Here is an 11,528-nt window from a genome sequence, read left to right on the forward strand (position 1 = left end):
AGAAGATTGTTGATTCCGTTTAGATCTACCAGATCTACTGTCATTAATCAACTACTGAACAGAATCAAGTATTATAAAATATTAATATTCTGCAACAGTATAAATACCATTTTATGTATGAATAGTATAATTTTTCCTGTAGATTTGCAAAAAAGAGGCCTTAGGGCAGATAAAAAGATATGAGCTAGACTTGATTCTTACATCTACTAAAACCCCTCAAAGCTATCACTTTAATTATTCTTGTTTTCCTGTCTGAACATATCAACATCCACCATTTCCACATTTATCAGCAACAAATTGTCCCAGTAATACATGAATATGTTGTCAGACTAAAGATGCATCTAGCCTCACATTTTGACTCTGAAAAGAACTAGCAACAGTATTTGCATAAACTTCCACTGTTCTTAAATTCACAAAAGCATAGAAAAGACTGTGCATAGAGAAAAAACTTTCAGTCAAAAGTGGCCTAGATTTTTAACTGGTGATCCGTGAACATTCATTCAGTTCTTCACTCCAAGCAACATTCCCACCCAAACGCAGGTGAGGGCTAAATACATTTTGAGATTAAGTCAGTGAAGCTTGGAGAGCAATTCAGCTCAGACTACGTGAAACACCTAGCAGCAAGCCAGCCAAGTTTCTGTCCAGGCTCCGTTGACTAGAATAGTCAATATTTTTCAAAGTGAAGTGTATTCCTCTAGTATGTTCTCCAAGCACGAAGGAAGACTCCCAGGAGAAGAGAGGTTTTGACAGCTGAGACTTTGAACTAGCTCCCCCAGTGAAAGCTTGTAGCAACACTTGGCTTTGGTGAAAATGCAGCATGTGTAACATTGGAGAGTTTGAAGTGACAGCAGGCATCACGAGGTTGTGCAGAAATATCAGCCTCTGGGAACAGAAGGAAATGGATGCATAGAACGCAACCGACTCAACTGCGTTGTGGTAACAGAGAGAAGACATACAAATTCTGTCTCCTAATCATCCCTTCTGTTTCCAGAAAGTTAAGATGATGGGCAAGTCCCCATGTGTGAAGGGATAGGGGAAGGTGAAGCTTTAAACTCTAAGAGCTCAGGACTCGCATAAAAAGCTATTGGCATGTGCAATTTTCTCTGACTGTTATAGCACTAAAATTGTGAGCTAGCTTGCTAGAGTTTTGAACTTGCATTTCTTCCTTGGTTCACCAGGCTCCAGCCTGGCTACACAGACACAGCAAGAAGAGAGGCCAGCATAGCCCAAACAAAACATGAACGGGCAATTGCTTTTGGCAGATTAACAAACTGGGCTGGCGCAAATGTCTCCATTACTTCTGTTGTTTGTACTTGACATTGCATTTTCAAGGTCAGAGGGGAAACACTGCCAGCATGTTGTAAGAGAAAAATAGGAAGATTTTTGCTTTTCTATGGAAGTACATTGAGGCAGTCACAAAAAGCATATTGCAACACCATTCTTCTCAAGAAGGCATGAATACTACACTTTTAGCATATTATAACTTACAATTCACAATTAATATTGTGACACACAGTGCATGTCCATTTGCATAATCAGGTGAACACTCTTCTGTGTAGGTTTTCACCTAACATGTTTTGTAAGTCTAGAGGTCTCAGTTTTGGGGAGGGTAACTTACCCAGTCTTCTCAAGATACACGTTTCATGGTACTTAATTCTTCTTACTGTTCAATAAGACTAAAGTGGAAGATATGCTTCATTTTAACTGTGGTAAAATGGACAGTTACATGCCTGACCATGCAGGACTCCTAGCAAAGTGATCAAGACAATGAAAATAAGATGTGTGCACGCTGGAGATAAAAAAACACTACAGAGATAAAAAACACTATGGAGCAAAAGTAAGCTTTATCCAGCTTCTAGATTACAGAGAAATAAAATGCACTTCTATGCTCCTCTCATTGTCTTCTTCCTTATCTTTGCATGCATTCCATCCTCCCCTTTGCTTCTCTTTGGCCAACCTCAGATTTTGAGGAACATCTCCAATTTATTTCTTCTTACTACTAAAAAGGAAAAAAAAAAAAAATTCTTATCACAAACAGATTATGAGAGAAATCCCTTAGCTACGTCCACTGAGAAAACATGAGATACTTTGAAATCTAAAAGTCTGCAAACAAGAAGAGTTTAAAAAAAAAAATAAATCAATTTATAGTTTTCATATGCATTTTCAGATTCAGAATTGCTTCAGAAAGATTTGATGGTTACCAGAAAATAGTGTGTGCATGCTTATATGCACACAGGAGTTACTATTTAATTGCAGACAATTCAAAGCTGAACTTCATGAGCCAGCAAAAGTAATACTGTTACTACCTCACTGTCTCTTCAACTCTCAATACATAATTGGTTTCAAAATCAGGTTTTGGTCGCACCTTGGGGCAGGAGGGAGGATGTCAAAGTAACTCTTTTCAGTGTTTACTTTGAAAGTTTCACAAGATACCTAGGCCGACTCCATGATTTTCCTACATGGCTTATTTTTATCCTGGTGTTACTGTTTATCTGCACTATGATTCTAAAGATTATATTCCCAAATGCAAACTTTGCACAGAAAAATAGCATTGCTTGAGCAAACTGAAAATTATATATTTCCACTCCAATCCCTCTAAAAGGATATTCTTTGTGCCAGGTGTTGCGTGGTTCCTTTACTACCAGGGAACAGGGGAGATGAAGAGAGATTCCTCATCTAGCTGTACAGAGCAACAGTAAGCATGAGAATAACCTAACTTCCCATTCCCAAAATAACAGCAGAAACTTCACTTTCTCCCTGTATTATTTGTTGCCTACATCAATATTGCTTCTGCATCCCCTGGATATCTACAGGAATTGACACTTCCACTGTCCCTTGCTTTTTCCCTTCCTGCCACAGACTGAAGCAATGCAGGATTATTTTTCTGGACTAAGAAACAGCAGGAGGATTTGACGACAACATTCTGCCAGTTACTTTGCATGGAGCCAGATTTGTGCATTTTCAGAAGTGGGCTAAGAAATGGATGATATTTCTAAAGCACAGCAGAGAGACAGAGGCAGGGAGAGGGAAGGAAAAAAGGAAGAGGTTCAATGCACTGTAAACTGAAGAGCTCAAAGCTACGCCTTGTAGAGAACGGCTGCAAGTAAGATGACTTCGATCCAGATTTTAATTTAGACAGCAGCAGGTACAAAATTTAAAGTGACTTTAATTGGCAAGCAAGCATGGCACAGAAACATTCTAATAACAATGGACAGGTTCAACAAGCCAACTAATTAAACGCTTTCATTCCTGAAAACCAACACAGTACTCGAAGTTGCTACCATATGATTCTTTCCATAGTGGCTCGTTTTGAGTTCCTTTATTTATTTCCATAATGTTATGTAGATACTAAGGAACTAGCAGGATGCCTACAAGGGTCTTGAGGAACTGATGACTTGTTTTATTTATTTAAAAAAAAAACAAAAAAAACCCAACCAACCAAACAAAAAAAACCTACCCCACCAAACCAACAACAAACAACAAGCCTACACCCTGACCTTCATTACAGCTAATATGATGCTTGATAAAGCCTGGCTGGACTCCCATTTTGCTAAGATTGCTAAAGCCACAGCAAAAGAAATCTAATATTTTTATCACTGAGGAACTGGTTTGGTTTGGCTCTCCCTCTTAGGCTATGCCACATTCAAGATTTTGTTGACAGAATTCAAGATTAAATAAGGACACAGGCAACAATCAACATTAAAAAGACAAAGTTTAATGGTTAGCTATATAGCGTGGGTGAGGCCTCACTATCAAATTTTAAATCAATCAGTTTTGTAAAACTTTGTCCAAAGGCAAAAGACATTATGCATTTTTCATTTAAAAAAAACAAGTAAGTGGAAAATTGCACAAATATATCAAAGACAATTCAAAACTTGTTTTTTTTAAAGAAGTACATGGAGGTTTGCACTATAAAATGGTGGTGTTTGCCCCAAAATACAATAGAAATAAAATTACTAAAGATTATAGTGAAGGTTAAAGACGAAATATTGTTTCTACTTATTTTAATCACTGTATAAACAGACAAAACCATAAGTAGGATTTCTGCGACATCAAAAATGGTTTAAACTTCTGTTCACCTACCAAATTGTCCTCTTTCCCCTCAAGCTTACCTTAGGATTTGAACTGTAAAATTATTTTCTTAAAACCTGATTTAATACTGAAACTTCATTGAACAGACATTATAGAAATATCTGCTCTTTAATAAAAATAATTGTACTAAATCTTCAGAAACAAGCAGAATTTCCATGTTCATTTTACCCCTTCAGTAACATAAGGAATAATCCTGTAGCACTGTCTTCACTATGAGCTTTTAAGTATGCATACATAATTGTCTGTTTTGTATTCAACCAATGCTCAGGAAAGAGGTAACCAGGAGCAATAAGACAATAATTTCTATCAGGAGGATATACTGACTGATGGATTTGGAATACCGTGACCAGCCAATGCTCAGCTGGGAGCAAGCTTCATTTGCACTTCTGCTTGTTGTTGAAAGGAGAAGATATTGAGCATATGTGAGTCAGCAACACAAACCCCATGGGGGAATATCACACCAAAACTGATTAACTGCTTAATTTGTAAGCTGATGAGGCAAGTGCGTCAGCTTCTAATTTACATTCTGACTAACAGTAATAATGTGTTGGCTGAACATTTGGTGAAATTATCTGAGCAAGGTGTAATAAAGAATAAATAAAGTCTTTTTACTTAAAAGCTATAACTAATTCTGATATAATCAAAATTCTGCTGAATATGAACAGATGAAATAAAGCATGGTGGCATTATGAGAAGCTGAATATGAAAAGTACAGTTTCAAAGAAGATCAAAGATAAAGTGGAGGCAAAGCTTCACATGCAGATTTCACACATATGTTACCCATGTATGTGTGAGCTTTGAAGTATTTTGGTGGAAGGTGGTTTTGGGTTTTTTTGGTTACAAAAAGAAGAAAAAGCAATGGCAAATACCTCCTATGAGCCTCAGACAGTAATTCAGTCTTCACTTTCACTTCACTAAGAAGTTCACAAACAGCACAAGAATACATGAAAACATAGCTGATTTGCAAATACCCATGGTTATAGCAGCAATATCAATGCTAGTATGAAGAGAGAACATTCAAAATTATAAATTAAGAACATTCGCAAACATGAGAACTAGCATAGTCAAGAAAGGTTAAAGACGAACATCTGATGGGAAAGAGAAACCTGAAAAGCAAGACACTGCAGTGTTGGAGAAGAGCCTAAACAATACATTTCAATTCAGCATTACAATTAGAGATTAATATAATTTTGGTTTCACAAACATGTAACATTGTGGTACTGTGGTAGCCAGCTCCAGCCCTGGGATTCATCAGGTCCTTGGAATTCCCAGAACAGCGTGTAAGACGTGCATTGTAAGCATTTTACCTAGCCCAAGAAAAAGTGATTTAGAGCAGTGGATGACAAGCAGCAGACTATGTTAAACATGTTTTGATCAGTCTCCCTCCATTTAGTACTTCCAACACTTGAAGCCAAAGGTAGACAGCAAAGCAGCCCAGGTCAATGAAAAGTCAAGAAAAGATCTGTGGAGTCCAAGGAAATAGTGGTAGAAGTTGAAAAGGAACCTGAAGGAAAAGGATGGAATAAAATAATGGCAGTAACCACCCCCTTTAGTTGAGATCCAGCCGGCTCCTGCTGTCAGAGCCTGAGCTCCATACTCCTGGTTTTGGAGCCAACACCAGCAAGCAGATACTTTTCCTTGAGACTCCAAGGAACACAAAAGAGGAGAGCCTCAGAACACGCACTCTGGTCATCCTGCTGGAAAGCACTAATGGTACAGCAAAAAGGAGTCTAGGAAAGCAGTAGCAGGGAATGAGAAAGTAACAATTATTGACAGAGGTTCATGCCAATTGTGTATGTTGTACAATTCTGCCATAGTCAGCTGGAGAACAGCAAGGGAGACAGAAGACAACAGAAAATACATCGTTGTAAAGCAATGAAAGCAAAGTTGAAACGGAGAAAACAGGGTCTCTCTGTACAGTGAAGCCTTCACATTAATCTCATGCATTTCTACCATGCTCCTCATCACTTGGATTCCTGAAAATTTACCAACTTTCACGCAGTACTGTTCCTTGACAAGCTTGGCGTGAGCAGTTAGTTCTGTCAGAGACAGTAAGGGTTGCGGCAGGGTACAAGTACTTCAGCGGGAACCACGTAGCCTTGCAAAGTCGCAGCCGAACTGCACTAACACTGGAAGACTCTAACGTGTGCCTTCACAACCCTGAAGGGTTTTGTACCGTGAATTAACATAACTACTCTTTCCTCCTTCCCCACCCTGGATAACAAGGAGTTTACTGGATGGTACTGCATTAAGAAGCTGGTGCTGGCAGTGGTGGGGGAGGGAGAAGAGAGCAGAAAGGTCTGCAGAACCTGCAGCCTTCAGCATAGAGAAAACAAGGAGTTGAACTTATTTTAAGGTTTACCTAAGATAGATGAAAATATAAGAACAATCAGATTTTTCTTCTCAAACACTGCATTGGAAGGAAGTGAAATGGTCCTTAAAAATAAAGCCGAAAATAAAAAACGCCACTCTTAACCATGTTAAAAAGTCTGTTTTTCCTTGTTTCACCTGCAATAACCTTCTAAAGTTAGATGTTGACAACAGCCTGTGCACAGGAAAAACCTCATGAGCATACTAAAGTTACAACTAAATTCAGCCTTCAAGAACTCGAATATGAAAAAGGAATGTCACATAATAGAAGACAGCACCTTCTCTAAAAGGAAAATAGCCCAACAATTATATTTCTTGAAGAGAAGAATCTCACAGACATTTCTATCACTACATAAACCTAAGATATTTACGGTATTTTAAAGATTTTTTAATTGAATTGGGGAGAGGACTATAATAAGAAATCATTCTTGAATTTATGAAGCTTACGTTTCCAAAATTACATATATATATATATTTATATATTTAAATCACAGTAATTTGAGGAGGGAAAAAATGACAAATGCCATTTTAAAGATTAGTACTTCTGAAAACCTGTATGGAATCTTGCATTGCACTTGTATGCTTATTCCAAGACAGCTAAGAAGTCAGACAACAATGACAAGAAACCCAGTCATCTACATTTGGATTTTGGTATGCAAATACACAGTATGAAGTCAAATCAAAACCTACAGAATCACAAGTCTTTATTCAAAAAAGAACCACTTTGAATACAGAAGCCTTTCCATTAATAGAAATGAAGTATTTCTTCCTTTGTTCTCATCTCTGTAAGCCTGTGGGGTTTTTTTTTGGGGGGGGGGCTTTGTTTTTGTTTTTTAATATATTAGTGTAAGTTATGGAAATCAAAATACCTCTGAAGATAACTCAAAGGAAGCCAGTATTATTGGAAGAATGCAACTGTGGTAACTCTGAACCTGGAGAGGGAAACTGACCCACTCCCAACCTGCACACGTACTGCTTTTACTATTAGCCTGTGTTCCAACGCAAATTGCTCTTTGCAGCCTTTATAAGCACCTAGCTTTGGTTTAGCACTTTCTGCTATGACTTTTTTTAAAGGAGAAAAGTTCTCCTTCCTGGTCAAGTTTTTAGGCTGTTGTCCTCTAAGCACAGGGATTTTGTAAACTCAAGCTTACAGAGATACAAACTCAGATGTTAACCGATGACCTTTGTGAAAGTAAAGCAAAATTTATTTGAAATGCAGTAATTACATAAAATAACACATTCAAAAATAAGGTTAGCCTCTGTACAGGCTATCTGAATAAATTAAATTGTATGAAATGTGATAAAAGTATTTATGCCTGTTAGCTATGTCAGTGTCAATATTGTCATGTATAGTGTCCAAAAGCATACAAGATTTTTGGTCAGCTGCTAGTGTTGACAAGCTGCTTTTTCAGATTTTGCTACCAATTATGTATGTACTTCTAGACCATGGGAGCTCAATATTTTTCATATGGAATATCCATTTTGTTAATGCAAAAAAACTACCCACAACATGCAGAAAGACCCATGCCCACAGTTTCACTGTGCATATTTTTTAGTACTTTTCTCAACAAAGAGGAAAGTACTTAACTAATCCAAACACAAAGTGCATCACTTGGTAACTTAATGAGATATCAGTCCTCAATCCCACTTTGAATTAACTATTTCCTTGAGAAAAGTCAAGGAATTTGAAAAAAACCTGTAACACACAGAGCAACGCACATTATCAAAAGCATTTGATGAGTTGGGTTCCCAGCAGTTTTTGTACTGAAGCTGTCTTGGAGGAAATTCTGAACAGACATGCTGAATTTCCTCTCATCTCCTAGAAAATGAACTTTCTGATGAGAGTTGGAATATATGAGGGTAAAAAGATACTGACACAGCTGAACAAGGCACTTGAAAGAAAAATGTGTTCCCTTTGTACATGCAAGATGTTTCAACTAGGTGAGGTCTCCTTCTTATTTCCAAGGAACCGTGGCACGTGAAGACAGTTGCGACCTGCCTGAGGCACAGCTGAATCAGAGGATTTGTTCCAAAAAGCACATCAGACATCTGTTCAACTGCACGGGAGGCAGAGCAGTAGAACACCTGTAGCTAAACATCTTCAAAAATCCTTGTCACTTCTAGCAACGACAAGAATGCTAAAATCCCAAGTCCACAGTTCTAGAACTGAGTTGCAGCCTTTGCACTAGAAGAAAGGATAAATACAAGGGGCATGAGGAAGAAATTACTCAGTTTGTACAAAGATAGTCAGAAAACAGCATTTTCAAGAATATAGAGACAGTGGTACACTCTACAACAAGAGCCAAAGGCAGAGTTACCACGGGGATTGTTTGAGATTAACAAGTGAACTCCTCCAAGAGTTTGTACTACAAGAATTACAGGCTTTTGCTCAAAACGCGCCACCACACCCATCCATTCTGCCACCCAAGCCCTGGGAAACTGTCTACCTGAAACCCTTTTAGCAAGTCTTTCACATATACTTATTGTAATATGTTTGATGTGTAAATAGTTGGTACCAAGGGGGTTGGGTGCTGCCCACTGAGCCAGATAAGTAGCATGACCCAAGCTAAGTGAGAGCTAGGAATTCAGTTCTGCCTGTCTCTCCTCATGTTAATACAAGAGTTAGTATGATATGTGAAATTTAGACATAGGGGTACAGGGAAAATCCCAAAGGGAATCCCAACTTTATCTTGCTAACTTTTTAAATTAATTTTAATCACGAAGAATATGCTTCAAGACAATCCAAGCAGGTAAACAAGTACATTAATCTTTACACAAGAAAGCTTTAACTAAAACAAAGCTGTGCTTTTAAGAACAAAATCCTAAAAAACATCTTTTTTATCTTCTCAGCAGGGACAGAAGCACAGCGAGAACAAAAAAATGTGACAAACTGCAACCCCAACATGTACTACACAATAGCCCCATATGCCACAGTAATAAACTAAATGAAAAAATGTTTGGTCACCTTAACAAAATACAGACTCCAGCTATTTCCTACAGAAAATATTTAACACTTCTGTCAGTAAAACTGCCGCTATCATTCTGTCCCTCTCATTTCCCCATTTCATACATGTCTCAATTCCCTATGTGCATCGGTCAAATCTAAGTTACTAATTCCCATGATGAATAATTTCTACAATTAATCACACAAGAAACATTTCCTCAAACTGAAAGGAATAAAGAACATTTAAAAAAAAAAAACCAACCCAAAACACCCCCAAGAAGTGTAAGTGCTTGATATTTATTAATCAAGAGTTTGAAGAGTTCTACCTATGCTCTTAGCTTCTCTTGTTCACAATAGTGTTTCTCTCCTACTAAGTCATGCAGCCTATTCTTCATAGCAGCCTTGCATTACAGGCTCTTTTACAATAATGTAATGGATGTTTAAAAAAACCCAAAATATAGAGAGCTTATCACATAAGCAATAGTAATTCTTAGTGGTGAGAAACCATGATACAAGACAAAAAACAACAGTGAATTCAGTTACAGTTCATTTCAAAGGTATGAAGTTGACATTAACTGAAGAAGGTGCAGACCCTGACTCTCTTCCCATACTGAGGGCTGAGAATGCAGAATGCTTAAGATTTAGCTATCCTCCTCACTCCCCTCCCAAAGGCATGGAAACATGAAATACTTCGTCTCAAAGTTAGAGCGAGGCATGTGCCTACATGTAACACACACATACAAATACTGGGCTTTACATGAACTCCAGAATGGTATTTCATAGCAGTCATTTCTATATATAGTCTCATTTCCCCCGACCCACAAATGCATAGAAGGGTGGTGGTGGTAAGGAATCTATTTCCTATGCTGACACCTCAAGGCACTCCACTTGATAGAAAGGAGGAATAAAGGCACTCTACACTGCTCAGGTTATACAACATGGCAGAGTTACGTGCGAGAATTACACAACAGACTCATCTGGCCCTTCTCTCCTTTGCTGAGGCTGCATCTGGTAACCGAGCAGTGCCATAGCCCCTTTCTGGCTCCACCACCTCATGCTCCTGACACCTGCAAGCGGACCTGTGCGACAGCAGAGTGCGGCAGGGCACAGGGAGGGGAATGCTGGACAGAAAATGAATGTTTCTGATGACAATCATTTCCACTGGAAAGTAAAATAAATAAATATTTAAAAATGCAGCTGTACCACTGCATTTATGAAAAAAGTTACATATGCAGGCCAACATATGCACTTGCATAAAAGGAAATGTGCTATTTGCTCCATTCCACAGAAAATATGCTATATATAAGCTTTTCAGGTTATAACGGTTAATTAGTCATCACTTTCATTTGAAAGTCCCAGATTTGGCACAAAATTTAGAATCTGGCATTTTTACTTAACCTCCAGAGTGCTGCATTTTGACTGAAAAACAAGACAAACAAGTCTTAAAAGCAGCAGAGGAATCCAGTCCCGGCCACACCCTGCCATCGCGGGCCTGCGGCCAGCGTTACAAAACCCGGCCAGGTACAGGGGGTATTCCAGCAGATGAAACCAGATACAAAAAAAAAAACAAAAACCAAACTCAAACTCTTCTGGAAAACGAAGACCATGTGTGCTCAACTTCACTAGCAGCCTGCTGAGGCCAACGCCGTGTTCCACGCTTCTTAAATTTCTACTTGGAGGATGCACCGCATGCCGCAACGTTGGGCGAGCAGAGAAATTAATGGAAAAACGAAGCGTTGCTGGCGGTGCAAGAGCGCGTTTGCTCAGCGTGCGGCCAGGGCCTGACCCGCGGGGGCGGCCGGCCCAGCGGCCCGTCTGGGGGGCTTCTGCAGGACAGGGGAGGCGGGCGGCTCCCTCCCCCCCTCCACGCCCTCCCCGGCGGCTCGGCGGACAGACGGCCGCCAGCGCGGCCGCCCGCGAGGAGGAGGAGGAGGCGGCAGGTAGGAGGGAGCGGGCCGCCGCCTCAGCGAGGGAAGCCCCGGCGACGGCCGAGGAGGGCGGGAGCCCCCCGCCGCGGTTCCCCCTCTGAGGCGCCCGCCTGCCCCCCGCGGGGATACTCACTCCTGCCCGGGCCGGGACACCCCCGCTTCGCTTCGCCTCGCTTCTCCTCGCCGCCGCACTG

At 39.7% G+C, this 11,528-nt stretch overlaps 1 protein-coding gene across 1 annotated transcript in view; it reads right to left on the reverse strand.

The window, feature by feature from the left end:
• SH3YL1 (SH3 and SYLF domain containing 1) overlaps window positions 1–11,525 on the reverse strand; it is a gene marked incomplete at its 3' end in the record, with an annotated part of 50,531 nt that extends 39,006 nt beyond the window's left edge. The window contains exon 1 of the mRNA XM_082305905.1: window positions 11,468–11,525. Within this exon, the coding sequence (XP_082162031.1) occupies window position 11,468 (1 nt within the window). The 5' untranslated portion in view covers window positions 11,469–11,525. The remainder of the gene's footprint in view (window positions 1–11,467) is intronic.
• Window positions 11,526–11,528: the final 3 nt, after the last annotated feature.

This window comes from Platalea leucorodia, assembly GCF_965183815.1.
Source record: "Platalea leucorodia genome assembly, chromosome: 3".
Lineage (NCBI taxonomy): Eukaryota > Metazoa > Chordata > Aves > Pelecaniformes > Threskiornithidae > Platalea > Platalea leucorodia.